Source organism: Lontra canadensis, unplaced genomic scaffold (genome assembly GCF_010015895.1).
Source record: "Lontra canadensis isolate GAN:19392208 unplaced genomic scaffold, GSC_riverotter_1.0 scaffold1, whole genome shotgun sequence".
NCBI classification, from domain to species: domain Eukaryota; kingdom Metazoa; phylum Chordata; class Mammalia; order Carnivora; family Mustelidae; genus Lontra; species Lontra canadensis.
In genome coordinates, this window is record NW_022630995.1 from 10,195,200 (window position 1) to 10,219,675 (window position 24,476).

At 37.7% G+C, this 24,476-nt stretch overlaps 1 protein-coding gene across 1 annotated transcript in view; it reads left to right on the plus strand.

The window, feature by feature from the left end:
* Window positions 1-4,668: 4,668 nt before the first annotated feature.
* The window catches only part of GC (GC vitamin D binding protein), a 33,572-nt gene continuing 13,764 nt past the window's right edge, over window positions 4,669-24,476 (plus strand). The window contains exons 1-6 of the mRNA XM_032843129.1: window positions 4,669-4,860; window positions 15,945-16,014; window positions 16,618-16,750; window positions 20,269-20,480; window positions 21,631-21,763; window positions 22,026-22,120. Of these exons, the coding sequence (XP_032699020.1) occupies window positions 4,803-4,860; window positions 15,945-16,014; window positions 16,618-16,750; window positions 20,269-20,480; window positions 21,631-21,763; window positions 22,026-22,120 (701 nt within the window). The 5' untranslated portion in view covers window positions 4,669-4,802. The remainder of the gene's footprint in view (window positions 4,861-15,944; window positions 16,015-16,617; window positions 16,751-20,268; window positions 20,481-21,630; window positions 21,764-22,025; window positions 22,121-24,476) is intronic.

Below are 24,476 nucleotides of genomic sequence, written 5' to 3' on the forward strand. Positions count from 1 at the left end.
AGCCCTGCATCAGGCTCTCTGCTCAGTGGGGAGCCTGCTTCCTCCTCTCTCTCTCTGCCTGCCTCTCTGCCTACTTGTGATCTCTGTCAAATAAATAAATAAAATTTTTAAAAAACAAAAAAAAATACAAATGTCATGACCCAAAGGTGCATGTGCACCAGAACGTTTATAGCAACACTGTCCACAATAGCCAAACTATGGAAAGAGCTTAGATGTCTATCAACAGATGATGGCTAAAGAAGAAGTGGTGTGTGTGTGTGTGTGTGTGTGTGTGTGTGTGTGTGTGTGTATATATATATATATATATATATATATATATGAGATGGAATACTATGCAGCCATCAAAAATGAAAGCATGCCATTTGCAATGACATGGATGGAACTAAAGGGTATTATGCTAAGTGAAATAAGTCAACCAGAGAAAGGCAAATATCATATGATCTCACTGATATGAGGAATTTGAGCAACAAGGCAGAGGATCATAGGGGAAGGGAGGTCAAAATGAAATAAGATGAAACCAGAGAGGGAGACAAAGCATAAGAGACTCAATCTCAGAAAACAAACTGAAGGTTGGTGGAGGAGGGGGTCTAGGAGGGGTGAGGTGGCTGGGTGATGGACATTAGAGAGGGTAGGTGCCATGGTGAGAAAAAATAAAAATTTAAAAATTTAAAAATAAGTACATAAAAATAATAAAATTTAAAAAAGAAATAAGTCACTCAGAAAGACAAATACCACATGATTTCACTCATATGTGGAATTTAAGAAACAAGCAAAGAGGTAAAAAAAAACAAACAAACCAAGAAACAGACTCTTAACTACAGAGAACAAACTGATGGTGACCAGAAGGGCAGTGGTGGGGACATGGGTGAAGAAGGTGATAGGGATTAAGGAGTGCACTTGTGATGAGCTCTGAGTGACGTATGGAAGTGCTGAATCACTATACTGTACACCTGAAACTAATATAACACTACATGTTAACTATACTGGAATTAAAAGAATTGTGCGGGGGGGAGTACCAGTGATGCCGTCAATGGCTCAGTCAGTTAAGCATCTGACTTTGGCTCAGGTCATGATCTCAGGGTCCTGGAACTAAGCCCCCCATCAAGCTCCCCATTCAGCAGGGTGTCTGCTTCTTTCTCTCTGCCCCTCCCGCTGCTCATGTGCTCTCTCAAATAAAATCTTTAAAAAAAAAAAAAGTACACTACAATGTAGATCATGTTCTATTTCTGCTCTGCTCATGAACTTAAAGGATAATACCTATGTTATGCAACTAATGTCCATCTCATGAGGTTATTCATCAGGGCAAATTACTGACACCACACTTTAATAGCATAGAGAGAATCTGAATTACAAGAACACTCTGACAAATGAAATCATGTTGAAGGTAATTTCTACTTTTATGCTATAATGGAAGTTACCAAGCAGCCTATAGCAGCATAGATGTGTTCAAAAAACAGCTTTGGTAAACTGTGTATGGTCTAAGAGTTACCAAAAAAAAAAAAAAAAAAAAAAAAAAGAGAGAGAGAGAGAGAAAATAATAGGGAAAAAATTAAAGATGGGCTTGGTCTCACAATTTTGCCTAGAACTAGCCTGCTTAGATTAAAAAAAAAAAAAATCTACATTTCTTCTAAAGCCAGTGGCAAGATATACAGAGACTACTTCAATTCTTTTTTTTTTTTAAGATTTTATTTTTATGGGGTGCCTGGGTGGTGGCCCAATCAGTTAAGTGTCTGCCTTCAGCTCAGGTCACAATCCTGGAGTCCTGGGATTGAGCCCTGCATCGGGGTCCCTGCTCAACAGAGAGCCTGCTTCTCCCTCTCCGTCTGCTATTCCCCCTGCTGTGTTCTCTCTCTCTCTGTCAAATAAATAAAATCCTTTTTAAGTATTCTCTACAGCCAACGTGGGGCTGGAATTTACAGCCCTAAAATATAGAGTTTCATATTCTATCAACTGAGCCAGCCAAGAGTCCTATTTCAATTCTTTACAAGCAAGACAACTCCTTGCCCTCCTACAGCTTATTTAATAATTATCTTTAAAAATATATTTCAATAATAAATTTAAGTTGCCACAACTGCTACTGTAACACTTCAGATGTACTAGTCATTTCAACATGAAACTTCTCATTTAAGCCAATTAGGATTATTTTTTCCCAAATTTTGAACCATTGTAAACAATCAACATTTGAAAGATTAAGGAAACTTACAGAAATAAGACAGAGCAAAGATTCATATATTTAGCTACTAGCATGTGAGAGCTAATTTTCAGTTAGTAAGATACTCAACCAAGAGAAGGCATTTGGCAGCTTGTGTAGACAGATTTCTCAAGAGGAGACCTAAACGATATGTTGCAATTCTTGCTACATGTAATTTGTCCTTAAACAGAAATGGTAGAGGCTATTGCAAAAGCACAGATAAAGTCATGTTTTTAAGTGCAAGAACAGGCTGATCTTAAACCCTGTAGCAAGTTTAATGGGAAACCATCTACTTTATCTTTGAATGAACTAATCAAAAGAGGACTAAAATACTAAATTAAAAACTATAAGAATACATATGTTGTGTTATCTTAAAAATGGAAATTAATCTGTCAGTTATTCTCGGCTCTGGGTCTCTTTATTTTTAGACTCTTTGGCCCTCATTTACAGTTGATTTCCAAATAATTCACAGTAAGCCTAAAACATTGTTTAATTAACTTACAAAGTAAACTCGTAGTTTAGCCAAAAGAAAAGTTTAGAAGTTTTTTGGTAGGCAGAAATTTAACCTTTGAACAGTATAGAGTTGGTTCTTGAACAGCAAGACTGTCTTCCCATACTGCCTCTTGCAAGGTTTATAGTATCTTTTCATATCCTTTACCACACAGATTTCCACTGGCCTTATAGAGGTAAATAAACAAGATCAAAGTAGAGATCTTTTTCCAACTAACTGGATTCCATTTTCTTAACCTAAAACCCCACTATTTTCAATACAGCTGGGGAATCAGGTTAAAAATGTAATCGCTTTGTGCAGTTTACTAGGATTTGGTTGGAATCTGCCCATGCAATGAATCCTTAGCTACTAAATGGATACCGAAATTCTAGCTCATTTGTCTGTGATGGTCCTAAATCCGAGATACAGGGCTGGCTTTAAATGTTCCACAGAGTTCCAGTGACCTTCTTGGTTTGGAGAGCTGGTAAAGAAAATGAACAATAACTAGAATAAGAGCAATAGCTAACATCAACAACAGTCATAGATAACATTAATGTTATCTCTTTGTGTTTGATGTAACAGTAAACCCTGTGCATGGATTCTCTCCATTAAGCTCACAACAATTTTGTGACAACAATACTAGAGTTACCACTATTTTACATAGGAGAAAAGTAAGGCTTAGACAAAACTTCCCATGGTTACACAGCCCATAAGAGCTGAGTAAGGATCTGGTTTCAGAGCGTGTAAACCAATCCTAACCTGACCCTGTTTCTGGGAAAGAGGGCTACTGCAAGACCCAGGCACTGACCTGATTCCCATGAGGAGATGAATGATAACTGTGCCACTCTGGGCAAGTTACAAAACGTATCTGGGACTTGGTTCCCTCTTCTGTAAAATGCTCCCTCTTCAGCACTCCACAAGGGCACTGTGAGCTCTCCAGTTATACCAGCCCATAATAAACTTATTTTATAGAATTCAGGTAAAATTTTAAAAAAAGCTTTGAGAGAGAGACCACAAGCCAGAGGGAAGGGTATAGGAAGAGGGAGAAGCTTACTCCTTGCTCAGCAGGGACCTGACCCTCTCACCTCCCCAACTCAGGGCTCAGTCACAGGACCCTAAGATCATGACCTGAGCCTCAGGCAAACCCAACAAACTGAGCCACACAGGAGCCCCCATAGAAAGAACTTTAAATGACCTCTGGGGAATCCAAGATTTACAACTAGCTTTTGTGACTTGGGGCAAGTCATTTACCACCACCATCCTAGTTATCTGTCTCAATCAAGGGTAATTTTTAATATGTATTAAAATAAGGGTGCCTGGGTAGCTCAGTCAGTTCAGTGTCTGACTTCAGCTCAGGTCATGAACTTGAGGTCCTGGGATCGAGTCCTGCATTGGGCTCCTTACTCTGTGGAACGTCTACTTCCCTCTCTCCCTCTGCCCTTCCAGCCCCCCATGCTCAGTCTGTCTCTCTCATAAATAAATATCTTTAAAAGTATGTATTAAAATATGTCAGTGCCTCAAAAAGTCAGATAGCACATACAGTACTATCCCGCCTTCTTCAATAAAATTTTAGATCATTAAGATTATGGAACTAGGAAACTGATAAATTGGCTTCTCATCCCCTTCTACCGTAGGATTTTAAAATATCTAGTCTTCAATATTTTAAGGTAATCCTTATTTGTAGTAAATTTGAAGAAAAGTAGTCCAGTAGAGAAACCTCCAGTTTCCCATTTATATATGAGAAGGGTAGGGAGAGTCCAAAGACACAACCCTCCAAGGGGGCGAGGGGAGGGATATGTACTAGTTAATATATTAAATCAATTTTAGTAAAAAGCAGCAGTGGAAAAAAAATTCCATGTATTCCTTGACTCTTGTGCAGTTTGACAAAGTTAATGATTAAAATCTCCTACATTCTCCCCTGCCAGAGTGTCTATTTGCCTTGATAGATATTATTTTATCTCTTTTGGGCCAAGGATGACAGCCCTTGCTTCTGTGTGGAGATTAATAATTGATTAGTTCACAGTCAGGAATCTCAGTAAAAGGAAATTGGTTACTTTGGGCTGTTACTTTGTACGGGGTCACCTACAGGAGACAGGGTGTTGCAGAACTGCCGGCAAGAAAATGAAGGGGATCCTGGTTCTTCTGCTTGCTGTAGCATTTGTGCATGCTCTAGAAAGAGGTAAGACATTCCAGTGGTACAATCACTTATAAGACCTCTTACTAGTCTGATTTTCCATTACTATTTTTAAAAATTCTACAAAAAGGTGAAGAACAGAGAATTGGTAAGCTTTGTGAGGGATAAGGGTAGAATTAAAGAGGTACCAATCTGAGAGCTCAAATGGGGCATATAGCATTGAATTGGAATTTGCAAGGAATCAAGAACCACACAAAAGAAAAAAAAAATCTAGAGCAAATCACTTGAAATTAGGAATTTTTTAGTGGCTAAAAGATAATGCAAATGGAAGCTGTAGTCCACCACTGAGCATCTCCCCGCCCCCCAGACTTCGAAGATTTATTGTCTTTGAGAGCATAGTATGCCGTATCAATGATGCATGAAGTCAGCTAAGATCCTTGATCCTCTTTAAGGAATTCTGTGTATGTATAATACTTGAAAATGTACTAAGTTTCTAAAAGATCCCACACAAAAGAATTTAATAAGATATGAAACATGACTATCAAAATAATTAAGCATATTTTTCACTAATATTCTTCAAATGGTGTCTTCATCTCTGAGAAATGTTTAAAAACTTATAAATGATACAAGCTAAAATATGTGAAGCAAACAACTTTATGAGAAGTTCCCAAAGTGCAAAATTCAGAAGCTTTTCCAATTAACTTTTCTGGCTGATTCTTCAATGCTTACAAGGAAATCTGCATTGGTCTCACTTTGGCAAACTAAAACTTCCATCTACTGCTCTCAGTGAACAGTCTCACCCAAGTCACAGGGTAATATCCATATCGGTAATCTATCTAACCAGTAGAAGATGTATATCCCAGAAATTGTTGGTAACCAGTGGCGACGTGACTAACCTTATTGCTTTCTTTTTACATTCATTCTTCCTTGATCTTTTGTTCCTGAAGTTCTTTGATATTTTAAGTTACTCACTTATAGATTCTTAGGCAAGCTATGGGTCCTTATGTTGAGACTACGAGTCTGAGATATAAATAAAATAAATGGCATCCTTTACAAGACCTCTGGATAGGCTAAGTCCAAAGAAACCCTGAAAGCTTACTCTTTTGCCCAAGGCTTCCCTGGGACATATCTGAACCTGGAAAATCCTACTGAAATATGTTCAGATAAAGATCATTGAAACAGAAGATCTAGGAGTGACTAGGTCCTGGAATTGTGTGTGGACCCATAGCATAGGGCATGAGTCATTTTGAACTAGTGACTCAGTAAGTGTATGTTGGCTTCACCACAAAGGATTACAAACGTCCTCTGGAAAGCAGGGGTCTGCACCCTCGGACACCATTGTGTTTGGACACCATTCAGCACTGTCTCACACTCTAATGAAATGGATACGAAAAACTACAATTCACCTTCCTTAAAGATCTGAACCTCAAGGTCAACTTCAGTCAGATTACCTAGGTGCTACAGGCTGGATGATATCCTGAGATATAAAATACATCTGTAAGTACTACCTGTCCGATATTTGAGAAGAGTAGTCCTGACACATTAGTCCTCTATTCTATAATGCATAAGCATAACCCAAATGACCAAACCAATGATTTACCTGGAAGGTAGGTGTATGGTCTCCTGGAAGAAAGTTACAAAGTACCCAGATTAAAGGAATTGAGAGGAGGCTTGACTAGTAGGGGATGGGTTTGGGTTGCAGTTCTATCTGCCTGTTATAGCTCTAGAGAGCAGACCAATAGTCCATAGCATGTATCTAGAACACCTTTTTGAAAGTGTATTTCATTCAAGACTCCTCTTGGAAAAAAAAGCTTTCTATGGCCAACATATTTAAGAACTAGGCCATACATTAGTCTTTCTTGGTCAGTTTACAATCAAGGTCTTTGTTATCCTAAAGGTCCTGAGAAGTCCTATAAGAAGGAAATCTTATTTCACCCAGTTTCCCAAACACATGGGCTCATTCCTAAAATGTCTTTGGGAAAGGAAGTGTTCTTTGGGAAACATCAGGTTTAAGATGGATACCGCTACACATGGATATCAGCTCTAGTCAGGCCAGTCTTCTCCTAACAACAACAACAGTTCGCAAACCCTTGGGTACATCTTGGGAGAGAGGGACTTTACCAAATATGCCACACATCTGGATACGGTCTAAGAAAACATCCCGTTGAGCTACCCCATGAGAGGCAAGCAGTCCGTGAGTACCAGTTGCCTCTCCACTCAGCTTCTTTCCTCAGGACTGAAATCTAAAATGGATCCTTCCCTGCTCCCAATGAAGCAGCAGGAAGGCAGCTGACACAGCTACAGAATCACTAAGGAAATAATGTTACAGGAAATACAATTCTGCATTTTATATGAGCTGTTGGCCATAACAGGATATTTATTATGAACATTTTTATGTTCTTTTTTGCTTTAAGCCACTCATTCTCTGCATGCATATCGTTACTAGATGGGAAACCAAACAGCAAGAAGAACCTAAGTCCTCTGGGTTGGTGGGTGAGCTGCATTTTCCTTCTCCCCCTCGCCTGCCAGAACAGCCCTACGTTATATGGGTTATCCCAAACTCCCCAGTCACCAATGAATCACTGTTTCTCTTTTCTACAAGTTGCCCCTTCATCAGCAGTCATACTAAAAACAAGTTGTCCTCAGTTTGGTTCAGGGACATTAGCTGTATAGCATGCAGGATAAGTAGACATCTTCTTTATTTCCCCCAGAGGGGTCTTTATATCCTCTCTGCCAAACCTATATAATGGTTAATTGAGGGGGTGACCTAGGATAAGAGATCTACAGGATGAAAAGGCAGCCATGCAAAGATCTAGAAGCGTGTTTCAAACTGAAGGAACGGAGATGTAAAAGTCCCAGGTACAAGCAGGGCCTGATTCAAAATCACAAAGAAGCCAGGGCCAAAGCACAGAAGAGACTTCGCCAGGAAGGAGGAGGAGGAGCTGAAGTCAGAGAGATAACTTCATTGAAGGCCATATTAAGCTCCCTGGAAATCAAAAGCAATGTGACACCCCCCTGTTGTAAGGTGGAATGCCAGGTGTGCCCTCACCAGCATGTGTATAGTGCAGGGATAAGTATGCATGCTTTTAAAGGCCATGAGATTAATCTAGGAGTAGGAGATGAAGAATCTTTAAGAGGCATTGATTACCCTTCTCCCTGGGTTATCTATGGCCACTTAACCTCTATATTCTGTCCATAGCTACCCTGCTCTGTTTCCCCTAGGTTCACTCTGCTTCAGCCACAGACCTCTACACTCACCCATGCACTATGTGCTCTGCACCTAAAGGGTTTGCACTAACTGCCCCCTCCTCTTAGAGCACTGACACCTCTGAGATCCATGCGGCTCCCTTCCTCACCTCCTTCATGTGTCTGCTCCAAGTTCATGTACAGAAGAAGCTTCCCTGTCCAACCCATCTCAAATAGCACTGACCACTTCATTTTTCTCTATCCCCTTACCCTGCTTTATATTTTTCTTTTTAGTATTCATCACCTTACCTGATCACCAGCTGTTTACTATGACAAATATAAAACGTAGACCCTAGGCTCCATGAGGTCAAAGAGTTTATTTTTTTCCTTAATTCTCAGTTTTAGAATACTACATGCCAGGTAGTTCATGTTCAATAGATTTTTGTTTGTTTGTTTGTTTGTTTGTAAAAAAATCAAAGTTAGGATTGTTAGAGTACTGATCTCAAAAGATAGTTTTAAGTTTTTAAGGAAAATTAAATTTCAATTAGAATACCTAATAGACATCCTAGAAGTAGTAAACTCTAAGATAATTATAAAAATAAGATTTATGAAGTATCCACTGTGAAACATTGGTCTTAGAGTCCATGCACTGAATAAAATAGACAATATTCACAATGTTCTAAAATGTTCAAGATCGCTGAAATAGATTTATTTCATCATTATAACACCCTGATCAACTCAGTACTATTATCCCCACTTTAAAAGTGAGAATCTGGGGGTGCCTGGGTGGCTCAGTGTGTTAAGCCTCTGCCTTCAGCTCAGGTCATGATCCCAGGGTCCTGGGATCGAGCCCCTCATTGGGCTCTCTGCTCAGCAGAAAGCCTGCTTCCCCCTCTGTCTCTGCCTGCCTCTCTGCCTACTTGTGATCTCTGTCAAATAAATAAATAAAATCTTTTTTAAAAAAGTGAGAATCTGTAGGAGGGAGGAGTCAGTAGCTTATCTAAGGAAACTAAACTAACAAGGAGCAGAATCAGAATTTTACAGAGATTAATTATGTTTACAAAGACACTGCTCATGATCATGACTTTGCTGCCTCTCACAGGACAGAGATCTCAACAATCTTTCACTAATATAAGAACAGAGGAGAAAATCAGTTCACTAGCACCATTTTAAGGGAAATAAGTGAAATTCATGGTCATCCATAACTGATCCAAACTCTAGTTCATCTGTACTTCATGGTCCTGGCTCTGTCTTCTAGTTTCCCTATTTTCCCAACACCTTGGAATCATTTATGTCCAATCCCATAGACACTTCCTGGATTTTACTGTATCCATTTTTGCTATCTATATCCAATTATTTCCACATTCTACGAATTTCAGCCCCAAAATACATCAGCTTTACCCAGAGCCTTCTACTATAGAAAGCTCCTCAGTATTCCCTTTGTTTCTCTCCTTTACCCTCCTACATGTATCTAGCTCAAGGCCTGTGAACACTACTTCTCATATCCACTACATTTCCACATCCCATTTGTCCAGATCCTTGTTCCCTTCACCTAACTATTGTAATGGCTTCTTAATCAAATCCTATCTCTTCCCCAATTCATATTAAGAACAATACAAAACCTGGTAAACTGGTAACTGGGATCCAAAAGATGGACTATATCAAAGTCAGGATCGTTATTGAGAGGTTAATGAACTGATGAGTTTGAGCATATACAACAGGCTGGTAGGATTCCAGGGTTCATTTGTCTGATACAAATCCACCATACTTCTGGTCTCTGTTTAGAGCCAACTGATGGTGACTTGAGGCTTAAATAAGAATATGTGGTAAGTAGAATGAGGACCCTCCAAAATGGTCTATATCTAAGGCCCAGAAGCTGTGAATAGGGTAGGATACATTGCAAAAGGGAATTAAGTTTGCAGATTTAAAAAAAAAAAAAAAGGAATCAGCTGGCTTTCAAACAGAAAAATAATGCCAGATTATCTGCGTGGGGTCAGTGTAATCACAGGGTACTTTAAAGTGGAAGAGAATTTGGGGCGCCTGGTTAGCTCAGTGGGTTAAGCCTCTGGTTTCGGCTCAGGTCATGATCCCAGGGTCCTGAGATCAAGACCCACATCGGGCTCTCTGCTCAGCAGGGAGCCTGCTTCCCTTCCTCTCTCTCTGACTGCCTCTCTGCCTATTTGTGGTCTCTGTCAAATAAATAAATACAAATCTTAAAAAAAAAAAGTGGAAGAGAATCAGAACAGAGGAAGGTGTGAGTAAGGAAAAAAGAGGCAAAATTCCTGGCTTTGAAGATGGAGAGGAGGGTTGGACTTAAGAAATGTAGGCCAACCCTAGAAAATGGAAGAGACAAGGAAACAGATAATCTCCTTGAGCCTCCAAGAAGAACACAGTCCTACTGACACTGACTTTAGCCCAATGAAACCTCTGCCAGATTTGTAAGGTAGTAAATTTGTATTGATTAAACAACCAAATTTGTGGTAATTTGTTACAGTAGCAATAGAAGTCTAGTACAGTATGTTTCTGGGTCCTGTGACAAGTTGAAACTTCCCAGAGAAAAGGAGCACTGAGCCAAGGCATCTCAGTGTTGACAGGCTACCATTCTATTTGCCAGATCCGGTAAGAGTTCGCCAGATGACTGGGGTGCATGTTAACTCATTTCCCTGCTCTCTGGGAGTTTTCTATTTTTATTTCTCTCCAATATTCTAACCAGAAAGTAATTTAAGCTACCACCTGCAAGAAGGACTGAAAAAAAAAAAAAATCCCAGGATACCCATATCATAAGATTATAGAACCTGATAATGTATATCATCATTAAATTTTGCTATAAAAAGTTGCTAACACAGGGTGTTTATCACATTAGGCAGGAGAGATGCTAAGCATTTTTACTTAGATTAACATATTTCATAGAACAGCCTTATGAAAAAGGTACTACTATCTTAAATCCAATATTATTCTTCCTTGAATTCCCCTACAGGAATATATTTCAATAGATACCCCATTACCTAGAAAGTAAAACTTTGACTATCAAACATGTGTTAAAGTCTACATTTTCATTTCCTTATTGGACTTTTTTTTTTTTTCAAGCAGACTTGTGGTTCACTACCTTTAGATCACTCTTCAAGTTTTTCTCTCCACATAAAACACTTCTTCCAATTCATCTACTCCTGTTAAAATCCTGCCCATTATTCATGATTCACTTCGAGTAATAGCTTTCTAAAAGCTTTCTTCATTCTGAAGTGTGGTATTACTCTGTTTCAATCTCCTCTATGGCAATGAGCACTATTGGTGTTATAGGTTTCTTTCTACCAGACTTCAATTCCTTAAGGATTGTTGGCTTCAGAGTTTCTTGCAGGGTACCTTTTTGTTCTTATATTTCTTTTTTATTTATTAATTATTTTAATTTTTATTTATTTTTAAATTTATTTTCAGTGTTCCAGAATTCATTGTTTACGTACCACACCCAGTGCTCCATGCAATACGTGCCTCCATAATACCTACCACCAGGCTCACCCAACCTCCCACCTCCCGCCCCTCCAAAACCCTCAGATTGTTTTTCAGAGTCCACAGTCCTTCATGGTTCATCTCCCCCTCCAATTTCCCCCCAAATATGCTGACAGTTTCTGACAGATGAGTCTATCAGCATACAATAGAAAAGAAAATGTCAAAGGAATGAAATTACAAAAAAATACAGAATGCCCAGCAGAGCTCTTAGAGACCATGATTTTCCAGAACACAATAGGAAAAGAGCAACTTAATGCAGTTTCTAGCATTCTATATAAGCATTTATTAAATCAATGTTATTTAGGATATAGCCGTTGTTCCTGGTATATAACAGCTTTTGTAAGGGACCGAAATGGTTTTAGAAAAATATTCCAACAGTGGTTAAAGCATTTAAAAATATACCTTTTTTTTTTTTAAGTAAAGTTTGCACCAAGATGGTAGTATCTTATTTCTATCACACTAGATTGAAAGTTCCATAAGGGCAGAAATAAGTCTATTTTGCTATCCATTTATATTCAATACTGAACCCTACCTGCTACAGGTCTTCAAAACATATCTGTTGCATGTATGAATATCGTTATCTGTGTTGAGAAAAAATGAAGCAATAAAAACTTCCTGAAAATAAATCAAGTCTTCAAAAGTCTAGAATTAGACACCACTTACCAGAATATTTCACAATACAGATAGAAATGGGACAGACTATTGCAAAAAGGAAAACTGTTAATGAAATTTGTAAACATTGAGTGCTGAGGGGTCACTCAATGTGACAATGATTTCACCAGAGTCACTGAGATTATGCCAATATTTACCGGGCCCATATCAAAGTTCAGATTGCCTTCTTTACAACCACATGGAACATTAAAGAACAGACTATGTCGTTTACAATTCATTCTAGATAGGATTTAATTCTATGAATCAAAGGGAATTCAAACAGTATGAAAACATTTAGCAATACTCCATGGAGTAAGGAATCCATTTGTAATAATCACATCGCAAATTAACTTCAGTACTTGTTTTTTGGACCATGAGAAAATGATGAACATATTTACTTGGACTTAGAGGCTATAGATCTTGGTAGATAAATAAGTGGGAAAAAAAAGTTTTAAACAGAAACATATTGAGTATTCTACCCGAAAGATACACAGTACAACAACTTCCTCTACATGTTATTTCTTTAAGAGCTTTTTACCCTTATATTTTAATTCTACACTTTCTCAGTGACTTTCTTCCCAGCTTCCTTCCTTGCTTCTATCAAATCCAAGGCTGAATTTTCAGCAAAAATCATTCCCAAACAACGTTAAGTCATTAGTTGATCAAGTTTCCACACTTCGCTGCTATTATTTTGCATTCTAACTAAAGCAGTATCTAACACCAGTTGATTCTAATGCATTTTAGTGCAAACACCAGTTGATTTAATTAAAGCTATTGAATGGAATAATCTGCGGGATCTACTGATCACATGTTCTCCCATTCCCATAACATACTGAAACTTCTTTTTTGGTTAAGTTAGAAATCTGACCCTGGAAGTCTAGAAACAAAATATTTTTTTAAATGTTTGTCAGAGGTGCATCATTTGAATACAGGCTCTCACATTTCATGTTATTGAGTGTTTGCAATCAAAGTAACAAAAATGACCTCTTTTTATAGAGAAAGTTTATTAAACAGATTTAGCTCCTCTGCATTAAAAAGAGAAAAGCTCTTCTTGGAGCTATCTTTTGTGGTTTAAAACACAGTAAGCTTTGCAGGGGAGGGGTGTCCATATAATTTACAATTTCTAAAAGGAATTATTTTGTAAACTTTCGGATGTGATCTTAGAGATCATGAAGACACAATCTGGTACTACATTCAAGAATCTTTAATACTTATGGTTATTTAAATTCCACTTGATTATTTCCAGGGCAAAACAAATTCATGTGTTTAAAAAGTGGTTCATCATATATGAGTCACGGCTATAAAAACAATTCTCGCACATTGAACTAAAATCTAACACCCAGCTATTTTTCCTAGTTCTACCTTAAGAACAACATAAAACAACTCTATGGACATCCTAATGGCACATTCTTCCTTATAGGAGGACTGCTGTCACCTAAGTTCTTCCCCCATGCCTGAATCGCTGGTCTCATTGGATACCGTTAATGATTAATGGAAGTTTTTGGCACTCTTTGACCTTTGGAAACAGTGACAATATCCAACCTTGTAAACTAGTCGATACATTTCAGAAGATGTACTAGATGTGAATGCCCTCAGCTGTAACAGGTTCATTCCAAGTAGTTCTTTATACTCTACTGTTAACTTTAACAATCCCACTGTCTTGTCCTGATTTTCAAGATAACATGAGATTTGAACCTGTAGTTTCCTTCCCACCCTTTAGGGTTTTGATGGAATTTGTAATAACGGGCTCACTCAAAGTGCTGCTTAAGAATGTCTTTGTCCCTCAACTCTGACTCTTTCTACCTCAGTAATATACTTCGAGTTGTCCACCTGAAGGATGGAGGGGCAACAGTTTCCTCCGCAGGAGACTTTTGCCATTAAATCTAACACAACCTAAAGGGAACCTTCCCAAAAGGAAAAAAAAAAAAAACCAAAACAAGAACAAAAAAATTTTCCCCAGCTTGTATCCAAGCACCACCACCTCTATTCCAAACCTTCAAATACCACTTTCTTCCCTGGCTTCCTTATGTTCATGCTTTCAAAGCTGTAACTGCGAGAGGCAAGGCCATGCAGGAGGGTCAAAGTCATGACAGAAGTTGCCATTATGTCACCTGAGATGGATGGCTTAACATTTAAATTCCAGGAAAAATATCTTATTTAAATCTTAACACACTTAGAAACTGGGCCATTTATATACTTCTTACATTTTTTTCCCCAAAAGCTGTATCATGAAATGTTGGAATGTTTCCTAGACTTGCTTGCAAAAGTGATACATCAGGAAATAACCCCACGGACGGATTCCACACACCCACCCTGTTTTATTAGGTAGTAGGTAAACGAGTGGGACTTAATAAAAAAACTCATCTCCTCCTGTGGGACCTATCTCTTCCCAACCATTTGAACAGACCCAAGAGTAGGTTCAGTGATACTTCTGTTCACTTAAAAAGGTCTTCTGGTCCTTTTGACCCTCAAAATAACTACCTCCTAACAGTCATGGGGGAATGTCTGGTTTGTTTAATAGTCCAACATTTGCAAGTTCTTTTGAAGTTGAAGCTACTCACCCCATATCAGGCCTATTTCAGTCCTGTTGCCTGTGGCAGCAACAAGAGACACATACACTTTTCTTCTGTTCTCTCCTCCTTCCTCCCATTCTCTAGACTTGTTTTTACCTCTTCCAAGGTTAACATAGAGAAGGGAGGAGCTAGCAGGAGAGGTAAGCAGCAGAAACATTAATTCAAGGGACAGTTTTGTGAGATAGTGTTTCCCCTGCTTATGGGAGATATTCCAGGTTGATATTTTTTTTTCCTTTATGGTTTCTTTGTAGCACTCTTTCCTATCATTTCTGGGATCTCTCATATCCAGCCACACCTTCAGATTTCAAGTTGTCACCTTTGCACAGAGATGTACACTGGTGGCAGCCAATTGCCCTTTAGATAGCTTAGCCCCACCCCAAAATTAAGACAACTCCAGGCCAGCTTACTCTCCTGCTTGATCTACATCAGGCCCACAGGTCACAATACAGCTGCCCACACAAAGCCTTCTCCTTTGCTATCCCAGGCCACTTCACCAGCCCCTTCCTCTAGCATTCTCTAGTCTGAATCAGACACCTGTCATCATTCCCAAACTCCAGGAGTCACCTACCAGGGTCTGAGTTTTTTCCTTTAAGTCTTTTGCTGTGCTTAAAGTGAGGGGAAGCTCTCTCTACCCATTCCTCTGAACCCACCACACAGGCAAATTATTTTTTGGAGAAAGAGGTCAAATTTCCATTTTTCCCCCTCAGCTGAATGCCTAGCACTCCTGGATAGAAATCGGAGGTGGATAATGGAGTTACAGTGGCAACACCAGCTCACATATGTCCTTTAAAGTTCTGCATCAGGTGGGGCTAGCTCTCCACTAAGTATGTGTGTAGACATACTCTTCATTTTTTTTTTATTATTTCTTTCAACACTTGGGTGACATGGAGACAAAGAAAGGAAGGATTAAAAATTTCCATCTTAGCATTATTGTAAAGAAGGGGCCTATGAGAAGGATTGCCATGTCAAGGGTTCTGACCTCATTTGACTTTTCTACTTTCAGTATTAGTGCTTTTGTTCTGCTGTCTGTTACAGTTTATAGCAGGCCATGAAATTCATCTGTAAGAAAATAGTTAAAAAGGCAAGCAAAAATGAAATTATATATAGAGAAAAATGCTACTTTCACCTTTGATGAATCCTGTATAAGACTTATACATACAATGTAGCATTCATCAAGAAGGAAAAGATATAGATTTTTCTATTTCTGATTCCTAGGCCGAGATTATGAAAAGGATAAAGTTTGTAAGGAACTTGCCAACCTGGGAAAAGATGATTTCGCATCCTTGTAAGTATGAGGTGTTTGCTCATGCTTTTGGTTACTGGACCTTGATCTACTTGACCTTGAATGAAACCATGTCTGAGGAAACTTCAACTCAGCATGCTGAACTGCTCTCTGCTCATTTTAAAAGGATAGAACCCAAACTCAGTGTGGGCATGGACATCAGGCCAGTGGAGGACATTCAAAGATTCTAGTTGAATTATTGTTACTAGTGTCTAAGAATTTGTTTGCAGTAAGTTTATTAAGAGATAAGAGAACAAGCACAGTTTTCTCAGGTAAATGAGAATGCAAAGAGTATACAGAAGGACTGTGGCAAACAAAGACAAGATACAGAATGGGTCCTACTAGGGAGGCTTGAGAGAGGAAAGAACAGGAGGCTGTTCAGATAAAACCCCAAATTCAACTTCCATTTTACAAGAGAAGTTTGCCTAGAACAAAAACTGTTTTAAAAGTCAACCTCCAAAAAAAAAAAAAAAAAGTCAACCTCCTTTTCTTTTCATTAATCAGGATGTGCAATATGCTTATTAAAGACTGAACAAATTTCATGTTTTAATTTGTGCAAATGTGAAATTTTTAAAAATTCTATATATATTGGCTTTTTTCCCTCAGATCAATGGTCTTATACAGCAGAAAGTTTCCCAGTGGCACATTTGAACAGATCAGTCACCTTGTGGAAGAAGTTGTCTCCTTGACAGAAACCTGCTGTGCTGAAGGGGCTGACCCCGAATGCTATGACCGCAGGGTAGGTTCACATGCCTGGCCATGTCCACAGTGGCCCAGAGAAAGAAGCCAGGATAGGCTTTTCTTCCATATCTTCGAGAAATCTTAGCAACTCCACCTACTCCAAGTTTGAGAGACTTATAAAGCCCGTTTCCCTCAGAGCCCAGACTTATTCTAGTGTAATGAATCAGTCCTATAAGGTTCAAATAGGAAAACTGAGAAATATATTAATTCATGAACTTCCTGTAATAATATATTGTTTCTCATAAAAGCCTACTCCTACGCATATATCTATCATGTTAAGACTGGTACCGAATGCCCCCAGAATAATTTGGCTTCACCTCAAATTATTTGGGGGTTCAAAAGTTGCCCTGTAGGGGCACCTGGGTGGGTCAGTGGCTTAAAGCCTCTGCCTTCTGCTCAGGTCATGATCCCAGGGTCCTGGGATCAAGCCCCGCATCGGGCTCTCTGCTCAGTGGGGAACCTGCTTCCTCCTCTCTCTCTCTGCCTGCCTCTCTGCCTACTCGTGATCTGTCTGTCAAATAAATAAATAAAAATCTTTTTAAAAAAGTTGCCCTGTAATCATGTACCAGATTCTCCCTTGAAGTATGTATGCAAAAGTTAAAGTGCTGAAGTGACAGGGTTCAATACTATGCAACCATCAAAAAAACTAAAATCTTGCCATTTGCCATGATGTGAATGGAACTAGAGGCTATTATGCTAAGAAAAATAAGTCAATCAGAGAAAGACAATTATCATATGATCTCACTGGTATGAGGAATTTGAGAAACAAGACAGGATTATAAGGGAAGTGAGGGAAAAAATGAAACAAGATGAAACCAGTGGGGTGCCTGGGTGTCTCAGTTGGTTAAGCAACTGCCTTCTGCTCAGGTCATGATCCTGGAGTGAGGGGACTGAGTCCCACATTAGGCTCCCTGCTTGGTGGGGAGTCTGCTTCTCCCACTGACCTCTCTCCTCTCATGCTCTCTCTTGCTCATTCTCTCCCTCTCTCTTTCTTTCTCTCTCAAATAAATAAAATCTTAAAAAAAAAAAAAGATGAAACCAGAGAGGGAAACAAACTGTAAGAGACTCAATCTCAGGAAACAAACTGAGGGGTGGTGGAGGGAAAAGGGGTGGGAGGGATGGAATGGCTGGATAATGGACATTGGGAAGGGTATGTGCTATGGGGAGTGCTGTGAATTGTGTAAGACTGATGAATCACAGACCTGTACCTCTGAAGCAAATAATACATTATATGTTAATAAAAAAGAAGTTATATGCAAGATTGAATGTAGTTTCAAAATGTAGAACTTCAAATTTTAAGAGGGCAGTATAGTAGCAATGAAAAAATGACCAAATACAAAGCATCCAGTGCCAACATGTAAAATACACCTGAGCAAACAAACACATACCTTCAGTGTTTTGTAGACTGGCTACAAAGTTTTTGCTCTAAATAAAAGATTAATTAATTCTAGTAATATGGGTGTGTTTGGAAAAAGCTTGTATTATTTAACAAAAATAGGAGAATATATTTTTTTAAATTTTTGTTATATATCATTTATTGAGGAAAAGATTTTCAATTTCCTCTGTTTTTGAAATCAAAGTGAATAAAGTTGGATACATTATATAACTTAAAAAAATGTAGACAGGAGCTGAAAAAGGTGAAACCACGGGTGTTTCTAGCAATCTACTAATGCAGTCATCCAGCCTCATGCAAAGGATATCTAGATGCATCTTGATAAAGGCTCTACAGACCATTACCTGCTTCTTCAAGCCTGCAGAAACCATACTCCAAAGATCTGATCAGAATATATCCTACACAATGATTATTTTCACCCATTAATTTCTTCATCTGGCCCTTATGCACCTTCTTTTCTTTCAATTTTTTAATTTTTTTATAAACATATAGTGTATTTTTAGCCCCAGGGGTACAGGTCTGTGAATCGCCGGATTTACACACTTCACAGCACTCACCACAGCATAGCCCCTGCCATGTCCATAACCCCACCCCCTTCTCCTGACCCCCTCCCCCCAGCAACCCTCAGTTTGTTCTGCAGAGATTAAGAGTCTCTTATGGTTTGTCTCCCTCCCGATCCCCTCTTGTTTCATTTACCTTATGCACCTTCTAAGAGTTTTAATCTTTTTCTCCCTTTTTTAATCTTTTTTAATCTTTTTACAAACTCTGTAAATATCCATCACTTACAGCCTGACCTTCTGCATCACCTTAAAATTAAAAACCAACCATGATCACTAACAGAACACATTTTTATTTTATTTTACACGTATTTTCTAAGGGATGCCTTGACCACAGAAAATCTCCAGGTTTACAGAGACAGATCATAATGAAACAGAGATGGTACTGCCTTTTTATAAACACCTTCTATTTGTTCAAAGCGTTTTTAAAGACGTGTTGACTCTTTTCAAACTTTTTTTTTTTTGCAAGGAGTTAATTTAAAAAAAAAAGATTTTCTAGGGAAAGAAATGGAAAAGAAATTCACTGAAAAAAGAGATAAGGATTAAAGAAAAGAGTTCCTAGGAATTCCTAAGTTCTGAGAGTCTGATGGAAAGTTGGTGTGGGAGAGGAGGCGAGGCTTAGGTTTGGTTTACATAACTAATTCATCATGTTGCTTTCCTTCATTTATAGGAAAGAACCTTAGAAGTTTTGTTTAAAAAAAAAAAAAAGACTAACTTCTAGAATAAATATAAGGATGTCAAGGCACTTTTCCCCAAGGAAATCCCCAGATCATTTTTATATGGGGACAATTTCAATTCTACATTTATTCCAATTATCAAATTCTTTCCAAGAAGAACATTTTGCTACTCCAGTTGCTTTAGCAGCGCCCTTACCATGGGCTTCACCTGCCTATGGGCTGGCAGTGCACCAGTGAGGAGGCAGTAAATTAATTGCCCCGGTGGTTTTCAAGCTGTGCATGTCAGCATAAACTTTGAGGCTTTGGGAAACAGCTCCTTAGGCCTCCTCTTTGACTTAATAAACCAGAATTTCTACATCGTAAACCCCAGACACCTAATTTTATACATAATGATGCTGATGCAAAAACAGGCTCATGAACCACTGAGTAAGAGAATGCCAACAAATGTAGACTAACACAGTCCAGAATTGAGAGACTGCTCATTTAGTAAAAGGAGGTGCTCCTTCTCATTGGGGTATTTGTAGCAGAAAGTAGGTGGGAGATCATATCAGAATCACCAGTGGAGCTTTTTCAAATGACCTCCCTTAATATCTCCCTAGCGCAACATGGAGCTAAAAGATACAACCTCTAATGGCTACAAACATGGTCTACTTGTTAATGAAGGTTCTGTTTTTATCCCAGTGAGCCCTTTACTACCCCAAGACCCTGTATTTGCCTATAACTCTGCAAATTGTCATGTTGACAAGACATCCAATAAAGCTTTTGGCATGGAAGGTTTGTTACTAATGAGAATTTTTAAACTTAAAACTAAGATGACATATTGAATGGAGAACTAAGAGCCTGGAATCTTCCATACAGGAGTTGACTTGTTTCCCTCCTCTCATTCTAGACTTCAGCATTGTCTGCTAGGTCCTGCGAAAAGGACTCTCCATTCCCAGTACACCCAGGAACTGCTGAGTGCTGTACCAGAGAGGGCCTTGAACGGAAACTCTGCATGGCTACCCTGAGGCACCAGCCGCAAGAATTTCCTACCTACGTAGAGCCAACAAATGATGAAATCTGTGAGACATTCAGGAAAGATCCCAAAGACTTTGCTGAGCAGTAAGCTACTTTTATCCTAAGTCAAAGTTCTCAGGGCATAAAATATCGGAAGTGTATCAAATCTAGCCCCTTCTATACAAACACCTCTTCTATAGCAACCTGGATAATTTCCAGTAAGAACTTGACTCCTACCCAAGACTTCTCATCGCCATCAGTGCTAATTATTATAAATGTCTTTCTCAGACAGAGATGAAGTCAACTTTCTAAAACTCCAAAACTTGATTCTGTTGTCTGAAGCAGAATCAGTTGGATTCCCGCTCTATGTGAGGTTTTCAAATCTTTGACACCTATTGGGATTCTCCTTACGTGAAGGATCCTTACATTCTCCACCAGATACGTGCTTCCCCATTTTTGTTAGTTTTTGTGATCTTCCAAAGCTAATATAAGAATATACAACCTGGCTACTCATGAACATTAAACAATGATATGGTCAAAGTTACATGTTCACTTATGTGGTATAGCAGGTCACGTTCACAACTGTTTCTGGGGGATGTAGGAATAAAAAAAAAAGGCTTTTCTGAACATTAAACATTTAAACTGAGTATAGCAATACACTTCTGTTTATGATAATGGCAAAATACATATACGAAAGCCAAATGCAGTGTCATTCAAATTGGCTTTAGAAGTTTGAAATTAAGGTCATGATTTTATTTTAAAAAAAAAAAATCCATTGGCTTTCTCATCCCTGAAAATTTCAGAGAGGATTTTGCCCAAGATTTCAGAGTATCCTATAGACCCTTAAGGGCTTATGTTCCTAAAAATTAGATTTCAGCAAATAAGCGAGCCTACACATAACAATTATCAAGAATAGTAAACTGGGATAGATCATGAAAGGCAAATGTATCTCATTTTAATTTGTTTAATCAACATTAATAAGCAATTACCATGGGCCATACAGCTGGTAAACACTAACCATAAAGAGACAAATATCCCTTCCTCTCACATGGAATTCACATGGAAATTTGAGAAATTAATGAAAATACTGATTAAAAGTGACTAGTATTAAAACCCGGTCTTTAAATCCTTGGTGCTTTTTATATAATAAAGCTAAACTAATGTAATGAATCCTTTTCTCCATTAAAAGCCTTATGAAAATGTAGATTCTGCTTCCTACAAAATGTTTTAACCAATCTTACTTCCCTCTCCACAGATTTATGTATGAATATTCCATTAATTATGGACAAGCCCCTCTATCGCTCTTAGTCGGTTACACCAAAAGCTACCTCTCCATGATAGGGTCCTGCTGTACTTCACCAAGCCCAACAGTATGCTTTTTGAAAGAGGTAGGTATCATTTGATTATGTAGTTATATTCTTCTTTTTTTCTTCTGTTAATGCCATTCATCTTAAATAATGAAAGTTCAGATTCTAGAATCAGTAAAGCTTTCTAAAATGCCTCTTTTACATGTTGTTTACTAGAAAAACAAACATAAATACCTCTAGAAAGAAATATCAATAAGTTTCTTTGGTCAGAATTCAGAATTTCCTGCACACTGTATTCAATGGATCTAAACCATCTAATAGGATTCTCTCCCTTCTTTCCTAGAGACTCCAGATGAAGCATTTATCACTTCTCACCACCATGTCAAATAGAGTCTGCTCACAATATGCTGCTTATGGGAAGGAGAAATCGAGGCTCAGGTAAAGATTAAGCATCATCAGTATGTTTAGCCATTTGCTTTACAGTATCTGTAATATTAGGATGCTCTGAGAAAATATTTGTAATGAAATGTATACATCTTAGTCTTACGTTCTAATCATTCACAAAAATACAGTCTAGTTCTTTTCCTCTACATAAAATATGAATAAATAAGGCTATGTTGTAAAACACGAGATTTGCTTTTAATCAACCTTTCTACATACAGATGGGAAAACTGGTAGACCACTAGAAACTGTTTCTTCAGTATTCATATTATTACATATCACAAAAACAAAAACAAAAAAAAACTCCTTTGTTCATCACCTGTTACTTCTTTTGCCTATTTTTTCCCTTGGCATGAGACTTCCTAAATTCTTATTTGTTCTATGAAGTTTTGTGGTATATATAATGTGTATCTCTTAAGCTTTGTGAATATATTCTAATATCTTTATTTGTAACCTTCACTTTGATTGTGTGGCTACTGTTAACACTATATTTTAACTTTGACAGTTTCTATGTTAACACAGTTCAGACTTCTAGACTTCACAGATTTATCTCTCCAGTATCTACAGTCTCTAATTCTTTTTACTCTGATCCACAAGATTTTTTTCCTCTCATGGTAATGAAAAACAAACAAACAAACAAAAAACCTATTTTGTGCTGGCATCAGATCCTAAGGTTCTCTAGTGGTAATAGAAACTACTTTCTTAAGCTCTTTAAAAATAATCTTTCAATAGAAATATGCAAATACTAAATGGCATTTTCCCTAGATTTTCCCTCTAGTTTTCCTTTTGAATTAAGATGGTATATTTGGCAAATAGAACATAAAGGTTTATAATAAAAAACCTCCTGTAAAATGTATATCTGTCTTAATCATTAACTTATACTTGCATTAGTGTCTGGGAATTTATCCCAGGGAAATAGTATTGAATGTGAACAAAGATTTAGCTGATATATTGCTGTACCATTTCTTTTTAAATACAAAAAAGTTAGAAGAGTCTCCATTTTAGGGAAATTAGGAAGACTCTCTTAGTTATAGTATATCCACATGAGAATGCTATATGGCTTGCTATAATGTTATTGTAAAAAAGATATTTAATGAAAACTATTAAAAACTGACAAAAGAAGCTGAAGAAGATACAGATAAATGGAAAGAGATTCCATGCTCATTGAATGGAAGAATACTGTTAAAATGCTCATAATATTCAAAGCAAAGTACAGATCTAGTGCAATCACTAGGGATAACCAATAGCATTTTTACAGCAATAGGAAAAAAATCCTAAAATTCATATGCAATGTCAAGGGACTCTATATAGTCCTAACAATCTCAAAAAAAGAAAAACAAAGTTGGAGGCTTCAGACTCTAGGATTTCAAAACACACTATACAGCAATAATAATCAAGATGTTATGGGACTGTCATTAAAAAAATACATATGAACTAATGGAACAGAGAGCTCAGAAATACACTCTTACATATTTGGCCAAATGAATTTCAACAAAGGTACTGGGACTATACTATGCAGAAGGGACAATCTCTTCAACAAATGGTGCTGGGAAAATTGGATATCAACATGCTGAAGAATGAAATCGAACCCTTATACACATAATAAAATTATACACATAATAAAATTATATACACATAAAATTCAAAACATGATTAAATCTAAACATGAGGTCTATGACTAGAAAACTCTTAGAAGACAACAAAAGGGAAAGCTTCAGAACACTATATTTGACAATGATTTCTTACACATGACCAAGAATAGACAACAAAATCAAAAATAAATAGGACTACTTCAAACTTAAACTTCTATGTGTAAAAAGACAACCTACAGAATGAGAAAATATTTGCAAGTATACCTAACAAAAGTTTAATATCCAGAATGTAAGGGGCTGCCATAACTCAATAAGAAAGTATTCAATTCTGTTTCATCACATTTAAACAATTATCCAATGTTTAAATTATTAACAATTAATTGTTAATAACAAATTAATTAAACAATTATCCAAGAGGTGTATAAAAGGCAAACAAGCATAGGAAAAGATACTCAGCACCACTAATCATAAGAGAAACGCAAACCAAAACCATAAAGAGAGGTCACTTCGCACCCATTAAGATGGCCACTACTAAAACAGAAAATGACTGTTGGCATGAATATGGAGAAATTGAAATTCTTGTGCACTGTTAATAGAAATGGAAAATGGTTTAGCAATTATGAAAAACCGTATGGAGTTTGCTCAAAAATTTAAAAATAGAATCCTGTGATTCAGCAATCTCACTTTTGTATTCAAAGTGGTATCTCAGAGAAATATTTTCACACCCGTGTTCATTGCAGCCTTATTCACAATAGCCAAGA